General features: G+C 36.7%; 1 protein-coding gene across 2 annotated transcripts; it reads right to left on the reverse strand.

Annotated features, from left to right (window-relative positions):
- Positions 1 to 543: 543 nt before the first annotated feature.
- LOC134678826 (transcription initiation factor TFIID subunit 4) lies at positions 544 to 22,298 on the reverse strand. Of its 2 annotated transcripts, XM_063537533.1 has the most exons (10): positions 21,382 to 22,298; positions 18,558 to 18,719; positions 17,969 to 18,115; positions 17,355 to 17,564; positions 17,135 to 17,278; positions 9,542 to 9,894; positions 8,777 to 8,972; positions 6,382 to 6,555; positions 5,596 to 5,754; positions 544 to 5,221 (listed from the first exon to the last, which is right to left on the reverse strand). In XM_063537533.1, exons 1-10 carry the CDS (start codon positions 22,261 to 22,263, stop codon positions 5,093 to 5,095), a joined length of 2,556 nt encoding a protein of 851 aa, XP_063393603.1. In that variant the 5' UTR covers positions 22,264 to 22,298; the 3' UTR covers positions 544 to 5,092. The 2 variants fall into 2 exon arrangements, with proteins under 2 accessions (XP_063393603.1, XP_063393604.1); XM_063537534.1 differs by lacking the exon at positions 18,558 to 18,719.
- Between the last annotated feature and the right edge of the window lie 564 nt (positions 22,299 to 22,862).

Raw genomic sequence — 22,862 nt, forward strand, 5'->3', positions numbered from 1 at the left:
TTAACAGCGTATTCCTGATCATATTTAGAGACAAAAATGTCGTATAAACTTTTTTGAAATTCGCCTACTTTCAGAGATATTATTAATTAAAAAAAAAAACAAGTTTTTATTGTTACATAGTGTAAAAGGCCTTTTTGATGGTGATGTTGCTGCTATGGGACGTAGTCTAAATATCCTTATCGATAGATGTCAAAAAGTGACAAGTAACACTTTGCAAAAAGTGGGTTTTACGAAAAAAATATGTAATAATCAATTTTAAGTGACAAGTTTACCAATAACATTTATTTATTAAGTACAAATACATTCAAAAACGTGAAAAAAACAAAACAAAAAATTTTTTTTTTGGGCGGAATTGACCTTAACTCATATTACATTTTTTACTTCTTTTGACCTCAGAAATGCGTGGTTAAAATTATTCGGTTTACTCATGTTACACCGTGTAGAACTGCAGGAATGGCTTAATTGTCGTAACACAATGGAATCAAGTTTCTTAACTATGTGCAAAAATGTTTTGCAAATCGAGACGTAAATGAAAGACATAACTTCGGAAAATGATATATTTACAACATTAATTTAGCTACTAATATTACATTAACTATATTTTTTATATTACAAGCAAATATTTATGGTCGGCTTAGCATCCCTCGAAATATAGTAATTAACTAAAAGATAAGATATTTTTGAGACATTTTAGTCTACTCTAGTGTTCACCACCAAGGATTATGAACATGACCCCATTACTTTATAGTGTGTGGAAAGAGAACAGTCGTGGGAGCTAAGAGAGCCTACGCATTCTACGACTCTTCTCTTTCCGCATAGACTACAGTCCATTCTTAAACACCTATACTAACGTGGAATTTGTTCAACACTGTGCAAAAAAATAACTTATTTATCAATCAGTAGTATCTACCCTTGTATTGTATATTCGTCGCTATTTGCGAACGTTAACATTATAATCATGCTAAAATATCCTCTTATCATTAACACTCTTCCTGCCGTAAAAAACCATAATATCGTGACACAGATCGATAATTTAGCCTCGGCATTTTGTTCATTAGTTCATACTTCAGTAGCTGTTGTACAATTCATCGACACGGTTAATTGACCACATGTAAACCTAATTACTATGTGATAAGATTTGCCAGTGGTTCTGTGTCTTTTAATTAAAGTGAATTATCTGGAAACTTTTATAGTATCCCGGAATTCACAAAAAGGTACGGATCTATCGGAATAATAACAGCTGTTTTTAATATAACCTACCCTAATGTTGAATGAAAAGACAATACAATATTTTTCACCACACCAGCCGTTAACTCTCTTTGTACATCGAAAACTGATAAGAAAGTTCCATTTGGTATCGTGTTGGGTCGTCCCATTCGTTAAGTTCTTAAATTAGTCCTATTCTGATTCGTCAATCATTCTACATTCGTCACAATCATCGGTTGCTTTCAATGTAGAATGCGTGACGAAAGCAGAATAGGACAAACATAAGAACTTGACGAAAAACGAATGGGACGACCCAAGACGATACCTTCCATTTTACCCGAATGTGTGGCAAAGCAATCTGATGCAAATTTTGAGTTATTCCTTATGTTGGCTGGTAATAAATGATTATTTCATAACGTTAATTTGGAATGATTTTGTTTGATGTTTTACATTGGTGTGGTGAATAAATTGTGTTTCATTCTGGTGTTGCGTCAGGCATACCCAAAGCTAACATACTAAATTCATTTCAAGCTGACTATAATACGTTTTTTCAAAAATAGATCGTTATACAACAAGGGCATAAAGCGATCCATTTTTTTATCTGATGCCATTTATTGTCGAGGATAAACATGGACATTTATGCCTGAGTTATACGCTGTACCTACTTTTCACTTCGATTATGAAGAAAAAAAAACAAAAATATCCAATACTGTAGGTTATTTTACCGTATTTATTCAAGACTAAAGAAAGTTGTACTCGGGCCGGTCGGGGCCGCGCCGGCAGGGCCAGCAGTTTGGATGCTTTGTCTCTCTCTCCCTTCGGTCGTCTTTTAATAATCGCCACTCAATAATTTCCTACTATTCGCACTTGTTTCTATTTCATTTGTCATGCTCTAAAAGTGGGTCATTGTTGTTCTATGAAGTGCGCAGAAGGTGATACGTTACTCCAGAGCATGTTATCCCAAAGTACGTTTTTTCTTTCTTTTTATACGATGAGCAATTAAACGGGTTTGTTTTTAAACGGATTTATGTACAATTTCTATGTAATATTTTACTCCCCATTCCGTAAATAACGATATTTTTACCTAAATTGTTAATTGAAAGTACCCTCAAGGGCTATGGCATGTTTATACTTAGTCATGGGTTGTTGAAAACAGTGTGTTTAACTCGGATGAAAGGCACCATTTAAGTCTGGGAATATTGGTGACCAAACTACCTCTACTGAAATGAGTGCCTTGGTTAACAATCTAATATTCTGCTAGCTGAGCGTGTAAGAATGTATTAAATAATTTATTGCACTATAAAAACCGGCCATTGAAACCCAGCTGCTACAATATTAATAAGATAGAAAAGATATTTACAATCACTGCAAGCATTAGTATTTTAATTACAAAAAGTTTAACAGACATACCTTCATAGGTAATTGATTTGGCAATTACTTGTATACAAGGCAATTTAGAAAATTGCGTTTTCTGATAGGTACTTTGGTGAAAGGATTATGTAATATTCTCGGACAAGCCAAAACTACACCCGGGACTAGTCCGTAATATTTGCAATAAAAAAGTTTATCTTTAGTAAATTGGTCTAACGTTACCAATTAAGCTATCTAAATTAAAGTACTATAAACCAAAGTAAAATAGCACTTTTCGTGCGTATGTCAAAAGTTTAAAGGGCCATATGTACTGTAAAACGTTGTACGATACACGTGCGAATAGGTAATTCGCAACTCGTGTCGATTTAAAAATTTGAAATTCCGCTTTTCCGCACTTGTATCGTAAATACCTATTCTTAAATTTATTATGATTTAGATTTTAGATACAGTCAAATGTGTATTTTGTCTTACATTTTGCTTAATGAGAGAGTGAGACGCAATGGCATTGGACCAAGATATTGCGTTGTTGAGTTTTAGCTACAGTAGGTGCCCTGTCCTCTTCTCAGGGCTATATAAAGCCTAACTCAATATCAGGTAAAATATCGATCAACCCCGTTCTTAAATAGGTACTGCTCTAGTATTTTTTTTTATTCATATCAGCATTTATATCAATGCATTAATATCTACTTTTTCATTATCCTCCTAAGGCCCAGCCATAAAAATAAATAATCCAAAATTTGCCACTGCAATTTGAACCTATACTGTAAGAAATTGAGTTGATTTTGCTTTGTATAAAAAATGAACGACGCGAGACAAATGCAACTCTGTTCCAATTGGATATGATTTAAATTTCATCGAACTGAATAAGTACTATAGGTAGGACCTTGGGCCTTACGAGGATATATCACTACACCTTATACAACAAAGTCCCCCTCAACGTCAGTCTGTTTTTTTTAGTATGGTCGCGATAAACTCAAAAACTACTGAACGGATTTTCATGCGGTTTTCACCTATCAATAAAGTGGTTCTTTAGGGAGGTTTAGGTGTATAATTTGATAACCCGTGCGAAGCCGGGGCGGGTCGCTAGTCAATAAACTAAAATAAAGTCATTACCACTTCGGTAAAAAACATAAATATCATTTTTGTATATTAATTTTAGTAGACAGATAGATAATGCTGAGAAATAAATGATACATATTTTTTGTAAACACAGATTTGTAATATGAATATGTTATATAAATATCTCATTAAACATTTAAACAATAATGAAAACATGATGTATAATTAATAAACGTAGAAAATTCTTACAAAACCATTTTTCACCTCAGCAGCTCGAACAAGGGTAGACCCCCGAAAACTTCAGACCGCATCGTTCCAAACCACATACGTGTATGAATTCTTAATAATTAATTAATAAAAATAAAGTTTAAGATTTGATTAAAAACTGATAAAATACTATATTTAAGGTATTATATGGTGCAATAATGAACTCAAAAATACACAGATTATCACGCAAAATTTATTATTTCTACCATAGTTGACAAATGTACGTATCCGCAATTCGGACCGCATTTTATAAAGTTTTTTTTTTACAAAAAAAAAGTTGGCAATTAAAGTGTCAGTTGATGTCCGTTATTTTCATATTATTTGACTGAAATTTATTATTACGTTTTGTTTTTGTGTTCGATTGCGACAATTAAACTTAATTGTTTGTATATCTTAAGAAAACATGAGTGCAGGTATTTTTAAGTCATGAAGAAGGATTACATTTTTCAAGTTGTCTAAGTATGTTCTCACTGCTCAGGTGAAAAATTTTGTGTACTACATGAGATCAAAGTTATTTACATCTCGTGCGCTTTTGAGTCAGTCTCTTACTACGCTTTATATAGAATCTTTCGCTTGCACGGGACTCAAAAAAGCACTCTTAGAAATATCAAACTTTGATCTCTTGTTGTACAAATAACTATTAATCAAGTGTAGAAACTACGATTGATATTTTTGCATCTGACCTTACCCTAACGAACGTTGTATGCGACGTTCCACGCAGTCAACAACTTCATAAGTACTTATAATTAAGCAAGACATTGCAGCTCCATGTACAGCTGAAGGAAGAAAGTCTGATTCATTTAACGCTTACCCTCATTGTTTATAGATAAAAAATTAATATATTATGTATCTAACAGTCCCTTAGATTGTATATACAAATTAAATTTACTTTTAGGTATATCATACTGTTTGACGTGTTGAATAATTTCAATATGTCAGTCCTATCGTTACTATCACATACTGACACTAACGGACATATGTTAGCGCGAGTCCCAAAGAAGAGTGAAATAAGTATAGACGGGTGTCTGACACGCCATTCAGTGGTTTCACAACTTCGTCATTCAGATCGTGGCTTCTAATTAGCAGACGGTGCGACATACGTTTTGATCGGAACTCTCTCGTTGGTGTAGTTGGGATTGATGGTGGTGGGCGGGTAGCCGAGCACGGGCCTGTGGTCGGGGTCCGCCGGTCACTTGAGGTAGCTGCGGTAGATGAGCGGCGAGTGCGCCGTGTCGCGCTCCTGCTCCAGCAGGAACACCATGTCGCGGTGGTTGATGCGCTTCAGCCGCGACCGCAGCGCCAGCTGGCTGCGTCCGCTCTGCGCACCACACAACACATTACATTACGTACTATATTCATCTGTTAATTTTCACTAACACATTATTTATTACAAATTATTTTATTCCATTACTGTAAAATTGATAGTTTTACCTTGATCTTCGTATCGTAAATATAGTTCATGGGCCCTTTCATCTATCACAGACGATTTATGGTGTAACATCGGAGAGATCCCGTTTTTGGTGGCTATGGCTGATTTAGACGATGCGAGAACACGCATGCTAGTTTCATACCATTGCGGGTTTTGATCGGTCGGTTGAATTGGGCGTAACCAACAGTCCGCAATCTAACTAAAATCGCATGCGTGTTCGCACACTGTCTAAATCAGCCCTAAGAGTGAGTAATATGAGTTACCAAGCCGGTGGTGGAGTGCGCGGCGCCGTTGGGCACTAGGTCGCCGCCGCCGGGCCCGTCCAGCCGCGGCTTCTTGCGCGGCCCGATGGCCTGGAGCGCCGTCAGGTTCGCCTCCCGCTGCCGCAGCTCCTCCAGCTCCGCACGTTGCATTTCTTTGGCCTAAACATAACATGGAATATGGCAATTAGGCACTTTCAGTGTTTAACAGTAGCACTTTGGTTTACTGTGACATAAACGCATATTGCTTGTGTCAGCGCAACCTAACGTATATAAGTCGTCTTTTAGTAAATATACGTTCATATTCTACCACACTCGACTACATACTAATACCGCAAATCGACTTAGCCCTTTAGTAAGCAGTACTTAGGCTTGTGTTATGGGTAATAAACGGCGGTACATAGACATAAATACATACGAGGCTATGAGGCCGTTCTCTAACAAACGCGCACAAAGTTACTTATCTCTATATCTAATACGACACGACTCGTACATATATAGCAAAAAATAACATATAGTTAGACCGTAAAAAGTCTGCAGCGATTTTGATAGCCCACGTAGTGCAAGTGTAATTTTAAACGTCAAACTTCTATGAAATTATGACGTATACTTAACACTTACACTGCGTGGGCTATCAAATCCGCTGCAGACTTTGTTTGGTGCGACTATATAAGTATTGAAATAAAATCATTAGTTACTACGTTGGAAGAAAATAATTGGCTCGCGAGTATTCGTTGTAATAGATTTTTGTTACATTGCGTTGAGTTTTAGCGGACAATAATATATCACCTTGGCTTTGAGCTTGGCCTGCTCAGGGTCCTCGTTCTTGGAGCGCGACTTGGCGGCCCGGAGCAGCATCTCCCTCTCGGAGTCCTCCCGCCGCTTCTTGTCCACGCGGTCGAGCTCCTCCAGGAACTTGAGCTGCCCTTTCACGTCCTGTGTCACTTCGTACCTGGAGTCCGTCTGATAAATGCAACAAAACATACATTATTTTTAACCGACTTCCAAATTTCAAAAGGAGGAGGTTATCAATCAAACATCAAACATCAACATTTATTCAGCAAATAGGCCACAAGGGCACTTTTACACGTCAACATTGAATTTACATACAAGCAAAAATAATAACACCAACAATTTTATAAAATAAAACTAACAATTCAATCTAACGTATTACAATTACTAAGAGATGTATAATATATGGTCTCTTAATGTCGAATTACATTCGTCATCAATTATCAATTCGTTTGTATGTTTTTTTTAATTAAATGTCAAACACACATTTGTATTTACTTATTGGCATAGATAACAACTTTTGTTTTTAGTTTAGCAAATTTTGATGAATAATAGTTCATAATCGCAATGCACGAATAATAATAAAAATAAAAGGGTATATTAGTTACTATATAACAATTAGAGCCGAGTTCACGCACATAGGAATCGCAAGAGCAAAGGACTACTACTGAACGCATATTTATATTTACTTACTAACATTTTCTAAGTTAATTAATTTACATTTCAGGGTTTGTGAGGTAGCCGTACCATGAGTTGACACATGGCGTAAACACGTTAGCGACTGCGTAAATTCGATCACAGACCATCTCGCTCACGCTGATGTATTGGTGCGATAGAAGAAAAGTGATCAAATCACGCAGTTGCTGACGCAAGTGTCAAACGTCAACGTGTGGTAGCCGTGTAAAAAAGGGTAATTATATAATTCTTTAAAAATGCCCTCATAAATCCGTAACTTTCTCAGCAACTGTAAGTATACATACTTACTCACATATCTAAATACATACACATAGAATCTACAAAATTTCCTCTATAATTCATTATTCGTATAAAAACCTTGAAATATTAGCAGTTGAATATAAGGTCAGGAGACAACCAAAACCCACTAATTACCACCACAAATTCACATGCCATAGTGAACCGTATTAGTACTATGAAGAAGTTAATTTTTTTAAATTAGTTTTACGATAATAGCTTATTATTATTTTCGCATCCTGCTTTAATTTTTTTGTAATATAATTCATAGCAATAGCTAGGCAGCTTGACACGGAATACCTACAGACAGCAAAAATGAATCTGTATTAACACATACCGAAATATTAACACATACTGGCTTCTGCCCGTGACTTTGTCTGCGTAGTATGATGATGATGATGATAATTGATAAAAACTATCCTATGCCCGTCCTCGGGGCACTATCTACATACTAAATTACATTTAAATAGATTCAGCCATTTAACCGCGAAGAAGTAACAGGTAGACGGACAGAATTACTTTCGCATTTATAATGTAGTAGGGATTACAATTTTCAGTATACAACATCATCAAAATGTATCCCCATATCCCCAAAACATGCATAATGTACATAATTTTAATTAATCATCATGTTTAACCTGGCAATAAAAATTCGCTATGCAATATAATAAAAATTCGCTATGCAGTGTTCAAAATGGCGTGGCGCTATCGCATCGGCATGATGAAATCTAAATGGCCCGGGTGTATGCGTTATAGCAGCATATAATATAGGGCCTTATGTATTTGCTATAATGTTTACGATCCAGTGGACGAGCATTTTGTTACGAGTATACACAAGGAAAAGCAAATTATAATTTTGGTCGTGCTTTCCTTTATTATTGGGGTGTAATAAAAAAACTCGCTCTTGTCTTTTACACAAGAATGAAACTGGTATGAAATGTTAATACGTATCATTACAACACGCAACGGAAAAACAGTGCTTCAATAAAAACTGATTTGTACGTGGCTCATGTCATGAAAATAAGTATTGTAAAAAGAAATCATTTAGGACATAATTTTAAGAGTAGTAATAGAAATGCCTAACTAGTGGGATAACATAAATACAATGATGAATGGAATTGAACACAAATGCTAAAAATAGTATGGGGATATTAATTATATATTTAAAAAGATATGTTGTCGTTTAACCTCGTAAGGCACATCATTCAAAATTGTCATATTTTTAATATAAGCTTTGTTGCATAGTAAATTGGGATGAATTTAGATAGTTTGAGAAAGCAATGACCAGAATAAATGCTTTTTATTTATTTATTAAAGATTCCAATTAGATTGAATAGGACTCTCCTATATTGTAATGCACATTAAGCCTTACGAGGTTACATAGGTAGTTTGACATGTTATCGGTGGTTAAGAGTATTACCTTTATAACGAGGTCGATTCTATGTTGTGCGATGAGCGCTAGTTTCTCGATGAGGTTCTTGAGGCGCTCGTGCACGGCGTGCGTGAGCAGCGCGGCCACGTCGGGCGCCGGCTCCTCCAGCCCGTGCCGCGCCGCCGCCGCCTTCAGCCGCGCCGACATCAGCCCCGTCGGCACCAGGTACTCGTCCTTGCACGACCTTACACATCAACAACCCCCAATGTAACTACATATTATGTATGTATAAAACTAACAACCCTAAATATATCTAAAATAAAATAAAACAATATAAAAACTACCACACTCTGCGTTACCGCGTTGGGTTGCGATGGACAGCCTATGCACCAGAAAAAACCCGGAGCGCGGGTGAAGGCCCCTTTCTTGCGTGTATATAGCTATCTAGGGGTAATCTCACAACAGAGGCACATAGCTCCGAGGTTTACTTTTTCTACTGATCACATTATTAACAGTTTACCCGGCCCGGGTTACCAAACTTTTAGTCTAGAACGCCTAGATTTGAGAAAAACAATTGAAGACGGTAGGAGGTAGGGGAGACTGGGCCTAGTTGACTAGTTTTTTTTGTCAAAATTGTGTGTGGAAAAAAATTGCTAAAAGCCTAAAATTAATGATGGTTTTGTGTACAATTTTGATTTGCCTGAGCTATCCCATGCGTGGGGCAAGTTGACAAGTCACGAGGTAAGTGAGACGAGAACATTAATCATTTAGTATTAAATAAAGAGGCCGCAGTTGATATTATAAATGTGGCACCTTATTTGTGTTCCGATCATGTCAGTGGAGCCGAGTATTCTCTGGCTCTCCTCGGCTAGGTTGACGCCGCCCATGGCCGCTACGTCGTTGATGTCGTCGTCACCGGCCATCTTGTCGTCCACGAACGGCTGCGAGTACTGCGAGGACGACTTCTTCTCCTTCTCCTTGAGCAGCGACTTCCCGGGGGTCAGAACCGTGGAAAGCGCCGCGGTCGCCGCCGCTGATCGATTGAAATTTGCTTTACTGTTGACAGTCATCGCTTTGCCTCCCACTTTGCTCACGTTTATCTTTGTATGAACAGGTATATTTTGTAACACCGCTATCGTATTTCCAGGTTTGACTGCAGGTTTAGGCTGTAAAAAAATATCTCTATTAATTAAGTAACATGGACGTGAACTTACTGACGAACATTGTAGAATTTTCATGCCAAGCTACTATATAAAAAAAACGTCATTACAACCCGAGATAGCTTTAGATTAATTTCATGAAAGGATTCAAAGACCTATAAATATAAAACACAAGACTAAAATTGTAAGGAGGATTTCCGAATCGTGGAGTTTATTATCATGTTCCTGAACAGGGAAACGAAATTTAAATGCATGAAATCTGTTGTCTTTTATCATCATTGCTCAATTTTGAAATAACCATAGTCTATGACCCATCCATTCTAAAGCCACAGCAGCCGCCGCATAATTGACCGAACGATCGAACGACTTGGCCGCGAATCACAAGGTTTTTATTATAGTCTACATCCCTATTGAAATCCTTCTCGGCCATCATTCATTTTCGGCTTAATTCGTTTAGGTTCCCGCATAATAATATTTCCTTGTACCGTATTTATTTATTTACCTATATGTTGTATAAGTATCCTGTGCTAGTTACAGTGGTGTGTTTTAGTAGGTACCTACAATATCAAAACCAACACTTTTTATTATTATAATTTTTTTACATATAGCAGTGTCCTAAGTGTCATAAGAACTAGTTATTATGTACGAGGTTTAGGTAAAGACATAAAAAAATGTGTAAAGCTGAGTTATCGTTATCGTACAGTGCTGCCTAGTTCTGTTTTCTAAATGACTGAAATAAAGTATTGTTCGATTTCGTACAGTCACCTGCAATAATATGATACGCTTCGAAAGTCGCAAAAAATGTGACACGATCTTATGACTCTACAAATAAGATTGAGTCAGATATATTTGCGGCATTCGTTGTGTAAGATATCATTGTTACATATTTTTCAAAACTGTTTTTCTACAAAAAGACAAGTCAAGGTTGTTTACCTTTTTTCTAATGCAAAAAATACAAAAAGACAAGTCAAGGTTGTTTACCTTTTTTCTAATGCAAAAAAAACTAACTATAGGAACAAGCTGTGGCTGTGTTGCAATGATATATAATGTTATATTATATCAATACCGATGCATGCTAAATATACACTTACACTTTACTAAGTATGCCGATAACGCAAACGTTAACCTCATTCCTAGGATATTGCTATCTAGATATTGGTATCCAGTAAGCCAATAACGTCAAAGGAAACGTTGCAAACTAGGTACATATTTAAATAACATTTAAATTAGTTATTTGGGTACCGAAAGTTACACAAACCTATCAATTCTCTTTGGATTCCCTTGCGCTGTCACACTATATATCAATAATATATGTATATACATATTATTGACCAAATCCGATCAAGTTCATTTATAATGTTTTTATTGACGACCGACGATTTGTTTTTTTGGCCTAGTGGGTAGTGAACCCCTGCCTGCGAAGCCGATGGTCCTGGGTTCGAATCCCGGTAAGGGCATTTATTTGGGTCATTTTGTGTGATGAAATATAATATTTTTTCCTGAGTCATGGGTGTTTTCTATGCATGTACCTATTTATCTATATAAGTATGTATATCGTCACCTAGCACCCATAGCAGTAAAGCTCGTACTTGCTTAGTTTTGGGGCTAGGTTGATCTGAGTAAGATGTCCCCCTAATAAAATAAAATAAATTGTTAACGGTATTTATTTTAACAATATAATGAAAATATTAAAAATATTTTAAACATCTTATTGTAAGAGAAAACATGCACTACAGCTAAGCGCATTGGAGCCAGGAAATCTGACATATAGGCCGCGGGCCAGGTGCTAATTTCGTTGGTCATGGTTTCTTGGACGATACATCGTAAAGGGGTTAAGTAAGAGCGATGCGCAACGACCATTGTGGACGTCAGCTGCCGCTCCGTTGGTGGGTTGAGGAACGGCAGCCACCCAAACACGTCGCCGTTAACCAATTTACGAGTTATCGCCCGGGGTGCTACTGGTCACGGAAATCTATTCCTGACCGAACATGACAGAGCTGAAGCTATTTTACATCACATAAAACAACGACTTACAAAATTTACATTCACATGAATAAAAGGTATTAATAAAACTTAAAAAAATAAGTTTAGGAAAATTTATGGGCACTCTTCGCAAGGTAAGCCCAACATAAACCTTCGGCCAACCTTAACGAGTTGTAACTTATGTATTATTGTTACGAAGCACCTTTATAAAATATGTTCTGAATATTACCTAATGTTTAATGTGATCCTGACAACTATCTTAAATTTCCACTGATTTTATGATAGAAAAAAATGGCAACTCGTACCAGTTGAAGGAAAGCTATCGACAAAACGAGCAAACAAGACTACAAGTTGACACCGATGCACGTAAGATCCGTTGGGACAGCAAACAAACCTGCAGGTTTGGAGTCTGCACCGACACAACGCTAATAGTCTTAGCAGTAGGGACAAGCGCCGGCGCCAGGCTGGCGGGCAGCACGGGCGGCAGCAGCGTTGTCAGTGTGGGGCTTGAGCCATCATCGTCCAAGGGCTGAGTTATCAACACAACTGCTCATTACGGTACACAACACCACGTGTCCTCGAATTTAGCCTAACTAACCATTCAAATATAACGTGTCACATAAACACATGTATTATTCGATCTCAAATTTACAGTCATTAGGCTCAGTAAGCGAACACATCCGAACACTTTTGCCAAATTGATAGAATTGGCCTTCGACAAGACATTTCGTGGGTTCAAACTTTTACAACATTTTACAACTACCTATCAAGTAAAGTGGTTCAGAACCGCTAAAGGTCACCAAATTGCCGTACATAGCCAATTGTACAATAATTATTATAATTTATTATTATAGTCCCAAGCTTGACTAGAAAATTTAAACGGGCCACTTAGAATGGTGCTAGTCCAGCGGTGTCACTCAAGAACTCGAGCCAATCGTGTAGTCCAACGCAACTATTTGCAACCAATCGCGCGCAAATAATTCCGCTGTGGCGAAACTACACCATCGGCTCGAAAAAATCTGAGACAGAAGTTTTAAAATGACATGCATTAAGCAGAGGGAGGTATAAACATGAAAACGCGTGAGATTACACGCCCGCGGAGAACTCGGCTCATTCAAAATGATTTTTGGGACACACCTGAAACTCGGCATTTATAGTTATGGCCCTCACGGAAGTCGAGGATGACGTGCCGTAGCTGTAAGCCCGAGTTAATGGAAACGACGGGGTCAACCAAAAGGCGCAAGTAGATCTTCGTCGTGCTACGCACAAATATAAACACGGCTGTTGTAACATATCTAACTAGTTAGCACAACAATTTTAACAAATTACTCTTCACTGGGTTCTACGAGCTGGAAATATTTCACTCCTTGAAAAAGACATTGTAGAAAAACAGTTTGTTAGTTATTACATTACATTACATATTATGGAGCCCACTAGAGTGACTGCTACTAGTGCAACCTGTATAGATAATATTTTCACAGATATTTTTCCTATTGCTAAAAAAGTTGCATTAAGCAGAGGGAGGTATAAACATGAAAACGCGTGTAATCTCACGCGTTTTCATGTTTATACCTCCCTCTGCTTAATGCAACTTAAAAAAGTTATCAGCAATTTAGAATCTGACCACTTAGGTCAATTAATGGTATTTGAGGCATTTAGGAAAAATACCATGAGAAAACAAATAACTTTTGTACCAGTAACCTCGGACCGCGTGGAAAGAATGAAGCTAAGTTTAGTTCAGGCGCTACCCTTTTTGTCTTCCGATATGAGTCCTAATAGTATGTATAATTCATTCTTTCACACTTTTATGAATCATTATAATGCGATATTCACCTCAAAATCGGTCGTAGTTAGTGGTGCATCAGTTTTTAGTGAGTGGGCTAATGCGGACTTACCTCAAAGAAGACGTGAACTGTATGCCTTATATGAGGAACGGCGGTTTAATCAGAGTGATGAATTTAAAGAACATGTGAAGGCGTATTCGAAGAAGTTTAAAGTAGATTGTCATATAGCTAAGCGAAATTATCTAAGTCAGAAAATAAAAAGTAGTTCAGACATTATTAAAGCAACCTGGAAAGTAATAAATGTAGAGACTGGTCGTTCGAAACACACAATTAAAGAACTTAAACTAAACATTGATAACAAAATTATAGATTCTAATTTAGAAGTAGCTACAGAATTTGAAAATTTTTTCACCGAGGTACCAGTATCTACAACTAAGGATTTAAATTCATCACCCTCATCTGCTGTTACATTATTAAAAGATAACGCTCCAGAGTGTTGTGGAGACCTTCATTTTGAACATGTTTGTACCTCAGATGTAATAAAGGCGTTTAAATCAATTAATGTCAAAAAAACTAGTGACCTCTGGGGAGTCTCTGTCCATGCTGTCAAATCCTTAGTAGAAATTGTAGCGCCTGACTTGGTAGTTATATTTAACAACAGTGTTAATTGCGGCGAGTTTCCTGATCTAATGAAACATAGTAAAGTAATTCCTTTATTTAAATCTGGTAGCAGCTCTGACCCCACTAACTTTAGACCGATATCTGTGCTACCAACATTTAGCAAGATTTTTGAAAAATTAGTTCTTTCTCAATTAGTACGACATTTTAACGTTAATAATTTGATGCATAATAAGCAGTTTGGTTTTACACGGGGTCGCTCAACAACCGATGCTGGTGTTGAGCTAATTAAGCATATTTTCGATGCCTGGGAGGAGTCACGAGATGCTTTAGGTGTCTTCTGTGATTTATCTAAGGCCTTCGACTGTGTTTGTCATGAAACATTAATCAGGAAACTTCATTATTACGGCGTTAGAGGATCGGCACTGAATTTACTTAAGTCCTACTTAAATGGTAGAATACAAAGGGTCGATGTGAATGGACAGCGATCACCTGGGTCATTGGTCTCTATGGGTGTACCAGAGGGGTCAATATTGGGGCCTTTCCTGTTCCTTATCTACATAAATGACTTGCCATTCCTTGTTAAGACCCACCATGATATAGTATTGTTTGCAGACGACACCTCACTTATTTTCAAAGTCAAACGACAGCAACAAGCTTACAATGATGTAAACAATGCTATTTCAAAAGTAGTAAATTGGTTCAATGTTAATAATTTAATGTTAAATGAGAAAAAAACTAAATGTATTAAGTTTGTCACTAGTAGTAACGTAAGGCATGTGCAAGCAAGTGTCATTGTGAAGGATGAGGAATTGGAATTAGTTGATTCCAGTTAGTTCAGTTTTTCTTGGTATTACTTTAGATTCTAAACTCCAGTGGGGTCCCCATATTGCTACTCTTTCGAATAGACTGAGCTCTGCAGCTTTTGCAGTGAGCAAAATCCGTCAGTTAACTGATGTGAAAACAGCTCGATTAGTATATTTTAGTTACTTCCATAGCATTATGGCATATGGTATTTTACTGTGGGGCGGTGCTTCAGAGATAAATACCATTTTTGTTCTGCAGAAGAGGGCTATTCGAGCAATATACAAAATGAACCATAGAGACTCACTTAGAGATAAATTTAAGGAAATTGACATAATGACAGTGCACTGTCAATACATTTATGAGAATATTCTGTATGTACATAAAAATATTGTAAATTTTAGGAAAAATTGTGAAATCCATAATATTAATACTAGAAATAAACATAAGTTCGCAGTGCCCTTCACTCGGCTCCATAAAATTAAAAAATCATTCATGGGTAATTGTGTAAGATTTTATAATAAACTTCCAAACCATATTACTGAATTATCTATTAATAAATTTAAGAATTATGTAAAGCGTAAACTTATTTCCAAAGCTTATTATACCACACAGGACTACATGAATGATAATACAACGTGGGATTAATTGTTATTCGAAATGATTATTTATTTATTAGGTATATTTGATTATTGATGAGGAAATGGATATTCCGATGTAATACTATCTACTTGTTTGTTACTTATGCTTTTTTTTGACATTTAGATTTTATTCTAGAAATTCTAGACTAGTATTTTTTTTTATACAATTTTTTTTAATGTTTGACGATCCTTTTGTGAAATTCTTAGTGTTAAATTTGACATGTATAATAATCCAATTTTATTATGGAATAATATTAACATCAATAAATTGCTCTGATAATTAGATTAAGATTAATTACGATTCATAAGAGCTTGTTGCTAGGCCTACATGAATAAAGTATATTTTGATTGATTGATTGATTGCATACATTATTTTATTTTCTGCCCGCTAAATAATGTGCAATGTACCATTACCAAAATACTTAGACAATTAAGAGAAGAAATCTGTACAGTGCAGTGTAAATGTTCCCCAAGTCTCGCTCGTGTTATTTTTTCGTCATCAGTAGTACGAGTAATCACATTTAAGCATGAGCCGTGGCAAAAAAGCTGCGATAACGCAAGGAAGAGTAGTAATTTAAAGTATATTATAAAATGATTATGTCGTAGCGCCTTTTACTATGCCTGTTGCACTCTTAAAGTGCTCAAGCCTATATTCTTTTTTCTACTTATGTTTAACGCAACTTGCTTTAACAATACTACAAGCTGCCTGAAAATATCGTGGGTTTTATTTTTCAACTTTGCATTCAAAGTTCTTAAACGTTCCGTGATGATTAATATTTTGTATACTATACTATTCAATGTATAGGATCAGAAAGAGCGTCGTATTTAGAAAGGTTGCATGATTTGAAGTACAACCGAAACGCTATTCTACATTACACTTCGTATTAGCCTTTATTTTCATCATTCTATGACTGGTATGATTTATTATATCATTTCATGCACCTTCGATAAGCAAAATGTAGGTGTAAATTATTGTGTTACAGGCTTTCTTATACGGTGAGCCTCCAGATACACAACGTACATATTAAAAGACTCAATAGCAAAGGTCAGTCCCACACTCTTCTGTTCGAATTCTACTTGTGGTTAAACTGAGAAACTGTTCAAATTCTACTTGTGGTCAAACTGAGAAACGGTTCGAATTCTACTCGTGGTCAAACTGAGAAACGCGCATAGAAGATCTTGTCCTTCAAACAGGATTTCAATCTAATTTGAATAAAAAAAAAGTTACAGCCAAGATTACTGAGGTCATGCGCGCACAGCGCAACGCAGATGGCGCTGCAATCGTTTAGGTTGCAACTGACTGGTGAGCTTCTGTGAGTTCCAAATTACTACCCAAAATGTTATGTTAAGCAGCTCAAGATAGATTAGTTATAATTTTATAGAAGAGAACGAGTAAAGTAGATAAGATTTGCTTACCATCTGTACGTTGGATGTGGCCATGATGGTCTGGTGCGGTGGCGCCGGAATAGAGGAGAACGCCACGTGTGGCGCCGGCGGGTTGATTCCTTCAATTACCAACTCTTTGGTCACCAGGGATTGTCGCAGAAGAGGCAGACTTTTCTATATATAAAAAGAAAATACAATTAAATATTTAAATGTTCCACTTTAACCACTTAACATAGTTCAAGATACTAACCTTTAGAAAGCCTATGAGGCATGGTTGAGGGCTAGCGTTCAGCAACCTTTCGAGCCGATCGCAAAACTCCTCTGGCTCCACTTGGGCGTCAATCAGCTCTTGGATGAGATTTCTCACATTTCGTTCAACGGACTTGGGTTCTTTACTTGACAGGTCCAAAAGATTTGCCAAAAAGTTTCTGCATTTTTCTTTTGTGTTGTCTGAAGGTTTCTGGAAACAATAAATTATTATTAGTTCACCCCCAAAACTTACCCACGTCCGGGTGGTATGAGTTCACCTTATAGACCTTTTTAAAGCCTGACCAGAATATATGATCATTGACAAGACGGGGCTGTTATTTGCATTTGTACGGTGACGGTGACAGCTCAGTACGCTTTGCCACGCTTGTGGATAATATGTAACTTTCTCATCCGTTTTTGTAAAATCAAGAGATCCTTCTGGTGTGGTAGAAATTGTTTGATTTATATACTAAATAAATGAGATAGTATGCAGTCGCTTTTAGTTTACCGTGAACGATACAATATCTAGAATACATATTTAAAATCCCAAGTTGACGGCAAAATCTATGTGGAAAAGTGCCTTATTGAACAAGCTAAAAATTGTCCAGCACCAACCTGCGTAGTGACAGTGGGCGCCTGTGGCGGAGGCGCGGGCGCGGGCGAGGCTACGGCCGCCGGTGCTGTCACCGCGCCCGCAGCCATCTGGCTCTGCATCTGCGCCGCAGCCGCGACACTCGTCGACACCGTCTGTACGCCGGGATGCTGCAATCAATGCCATTACTCAATATCTTCCTATAGCCCCCTGCCGGCCATGCTAAATCGTATTCATCTTCAATCAAAGCTTCATCATTCTCAAGCGAAGTATATAGACGGCTAGAGGAAAAACCCACTCGGACAATGTTTTCATTTTATTCCAACATTGGCTCCATTTGAACAATGAACAAAATGCACAGGTAACTAATTAATTTGAACATATGAATTATAATTACATGATGGTATTAGCTGTAAATCCATTAGCTTACCTTGTTAATTACCTTAGAACATGCACCTTCACCAGGTTTGTACATGCACAAAGGATGAGTTAAAATTGGACAAACGGCCACATGCCTACATTTGTTGGTATATACTTTTACAAGTGAGTAAGTGCAAGCGCTTGTCCAATTTGAAAGTTTCGGTGAGTAGCGGAGTTGGTGTGCCTACTTACTGCCGGCACGGTCGAGAGCCGGATGGTCTGCGCCGGCGGCGCCAGCGAGCTGGCCGCGGGCGCGGGGCCCACCCTCAGCAACTGGTATTGCCCATTCTCAGTCTTTAACAACAAATGACCCTGCTGCCCAGGTTGTAGACTCTGCAGAGTTTGCAGCGTAATCTAAAAATGAACGCCTTGTTTCAATTTATGGTTCACTTTGTCATTCTGAACCTAAAGCTCTAGTTTTTTCAATAATGAGTGATTTCTCTAAATTCCATATATATTTTAAAACAATAATATAGCAGAATCCATAAACATGATACTGAAGCAGGTCATTTGTTAGATAGGTACACAGTTTAGTGGATATTTTTGGATGAACGGTGCACATAAAATGAAATATTATAAAATATGGATTACTTTATTTTGTTAAAGAAAGTAAAATACGGCCTTAGGCAAATATACTGTATATATAAGAAACTATAAATTACATTAATAAGATAAAAGGTTACTTGGTATAAAATCAGCACTTTTATTTTTGGCTTGTTTAAATAGTGAATGAGGTACAACAGACCAGACTGTTAGCAAAAAAGTATCTTCATTCATTTTAGACTGGATAAAATAGGTAGGATATTAAGCGCAGTACTAAATATCTGAGCAGCAGGGGCTCCAAAATGTGTACCAGCTTGCCTTTAAACACACACCATTAGAGCAAACAAAGCGTCAAAACTATCTGAACACGACTGCATCATTAATTCATGACGGTATTTCTAAGCCTTGAGCACAATCCTTCTTAAATATGATATTCATTATTGAGACAGTTGAGAACATCAAGAACATGATTTTATCTCACACTGTTTTCTCATTAAAGGCACACGATTGAATATAATTCAAACAATTATCTCAAACTTTCAAATATGTATGGAGCTAATAAATGATGTGCATATTTCATATTTTTGCATGTGACCTTGAAATCAACCACATATATTGACCCCTCTGACAGTGAAAGTAGTGAACTGTATGATGACAGATGTTAAGACATTGTAATACTGCTATACTTCAATACTGCCTGCAATAGGCATATGTAAGGATTTAGTTGTGATGTATTTAGAATATCTTTGGTGTAGCAGGTAAATATTTCCTAGGACCTAGAGCATCTCTTAAAGGGCAATCGCATGTTTAGTTTCAAAGGCAGAATTGAGCAATGATACCCTTTAGCCTAGTTGGTAGTAGTGACCCTGCCTACAAAGCAGGAGATCCCAAGTAAGGGTCCCATTTATCTGTGTTTCTAACAAATAGGTGTGTTTTCCTTGGTTAAGGATGTGTTCTGTGCACATATAACTATATATTATGTATATTATCATCTAGTACCCACAACACAAGCTGTCTTGAGCTTACTGTGGGACTAGGCCAATCTGTATAAAATCGTTCTACAATATTTACTTATTTATTTAAATTAACATTAACTGACTTAGGAACAGGTAGTATATTCCGTTGGTAATGAATATTTTAGGTTGTCCCAGAAACCGAGGAATAGGTCGTCAGCAATTGGCAGTTTCCAATCTCATGATGGCATTCCGATTGTACAAAACATACCAGGTATATAGTCAAAACATAATTTGTACAGAAGTAACATACTTCAATTCTGGTTTAAAAACAAAAAGCTAATCATTTAGAATAAGATATTATTACCAAAGTAAATTATTACTAGTTAAAATATTTTAATAAACATATTATTTTATTTTAATAAATATTAGTTGCTATTAAATAAAATATATAAACTCAGTAACATAATAGTTAAGGCTATATTATAATATTTATAACCCAGCTACACCTGCCAAGTGCAATTTGCACATAATTTATATAATTTTAGTGATTACATATAATAAGTTCAAAGTGCATGCTTAACATAATTTTATAAAAAAAAGTATTTTGATGATTTAATTTTTTATGTTTGTGATATTGAGACTTTTGTCACAGTCCATTAAGTATAAAATTTTAATAACTGCCAAGTTGCTTAATATTACTCAAAGATTATGTATACACAGCTGAAACTAATAATAATCTATGTTTATGGAAGACATATAAAAAAAAATGCAATGTGCAATCCATCACAACTAGCACGGACTAGACTAACGGGTATATTTAATTAGAATAACACTACCTATGTAGCCTTAGGCTCAATACCTAGCTAAACAACTAACTTTCATATTACATTACAAAAAGTCATTCAGTCATATTACATTACAAGAATAAATTGTTATGTTTTGTTTAGATATTTTATTTTTATTCCTGTTTAAACAAAAGCAGATTTGGTAACAACTAGGCAGGTGTTTACAATAATTGCATTAAAATCTTGAGTGTTATGCCCATTAAAATAAAATGTGTTATTTTGTAGGCTTAGCACAGGAGCACAGCAACAGTATCTCATGTATGATATAGACTACCCGTCCCTCTCTAATTAATATGGTTAGACAAAGACGGTTAGTCTATCTCACACGTGAGCTACTGTCAGTGTGCTCCTGTGCTAAACCTGCCGAGTTGTGAATAGGATTGGTTATCCAGATGAGCCCTGTTAACCCATTTACCATCCCTAGCAAAATTCAAGTGACTTTAGAAGCATCATTTGAAATATGGCAGTGACTAATCATGATTATTTTATAATACCTTGACATGTATAATTTATATACAAAAGCATGTGTTCCATTGCATGATGAATAATAGTGAATGCAGTTAGATTAGAGAAAAATAAAATGAGATTTAGTGGTGGCAATGTCTTATAGTAAATTTGGTGAGAGTGCTAGTCAGCATTTAAAAAAGCAGTATATTATAAGAATTAAATTACCCCTGGTGTGGCAGCTCTCGCTCCTACTACTTGAGGTGTTCCAATTACTACCCGTGGTGAAACTGTAGCTACTGATTTCTGAGCTGCAACTGACGGAGTTCCTGGTCTCATATTTAATATTTGAACATTAGGAATTATTGCAGGTTGCCCCGAGCCTAAATTTTGAGTTGTTACCACAACATTTTGCCCTCCTGGCTTATTTAAAGTCATAACATTAGGTATTGAATTAGGCATGCTTGAATTAACTGTCATGGGCACTGTCACCATCCCAGGCTGCATGCCGACTTGACCAGCTGTAGTGCCTTGCTTGATGACGAGGGGCTGCTGCATAGTAATGGTTTTGTTCACGGTCTGCGGGATGACGGCGCAGGGAGCTCCAGTGTGGATTATTTGATTCTGAGATGCTGCCAGGCCGATACTCCCATTCGGTAATGCTTGAGAGGGAAATGACACTCTGTTTACACTGTTAGACAAAGTTTGTGATGTCTGAGGAGAGTATATCACTTTAATGGGTTCGCTTGAGTTACTTAACGATTGTTGCGAAACGAAGCCCTGACCGGATGTTTGTACATTATTATAAGTCACACCGCCAGCAGCTGGACCCACTGATTGAAAATTACCAGTCGTTATTTCACCAACATTCACTTGGTCCGTATTGTATTTTTGCACACCAATAATAGAACTCGGATTTGATGTAATATTAGTAAGCTGACTAGGAATAACATTAACTGTATTGTTCTGTGACGACACTGATGGAACGGACGTAACCAATTGATTTTCCAGAGAACCTACGATAGCATTCACCGCGTTCTCGTCAACGTCTGTGGACAAAGCTTGCTCTAAAAACTCGGCTGACGCCATTTTATATAAACCGGCTGACATGGAGCAGTAATGTGGACAAATCGGTTGAAACGGAATACTAAATTACCGGTTTTTAAACAATTCGACAACACAAAATCGGTTTGGCGGTACATGTTATTATCAAAATACTGAGGCAAATACAATAATCATTATTATTGATGTTATGTGGGGTTTTATTATGAAGCAATCACACTTTACCCAATATTCGCGTACGAAAGTGATGTTGGGCTATAACCACGAAAATCGGTTTTCGTGAATTTTGAGCAATTATCTCTGTCACTTCAATGACGCCTTAATTATAAAAGAGATATATCATATTGTATTATATTATATGCCCGATATTGGCCTCATTCTCAATATTAATGGCCAGTGCTAGAATACATGAGTATACGACATGCGCATCTTGAATTCGTAACAGACTACCATGCCGCACCCATAAGTAAGTGAGAGCGACAAAGAGATATCTCTTTCTTACGGCTGGGATGTCCCAATATAAATGTTATACCACTAGATTTCATACTGTTATTATAAATTTATTTACAATTTAAATAGTCTATTTCATTTTAGCAGTCTGCATTTTTATATTTTTGGTGAAGTTGTGAATAGAATTTGACGAAAGC

Source organism: Cydia fagiglandana, chromosome Z (assembly GCF_963556715.1).
Source record: "Cydia fagiglandana chromosome Z, ilCydFagi1.1, whole genome shotgun sequence".
Lineage (NCBI taxonomy): Eukaryota > Metazoa > Arthropoda > Insecta > Lepidoptera > Tortricidae > Cydia > Cydia fagiglandana.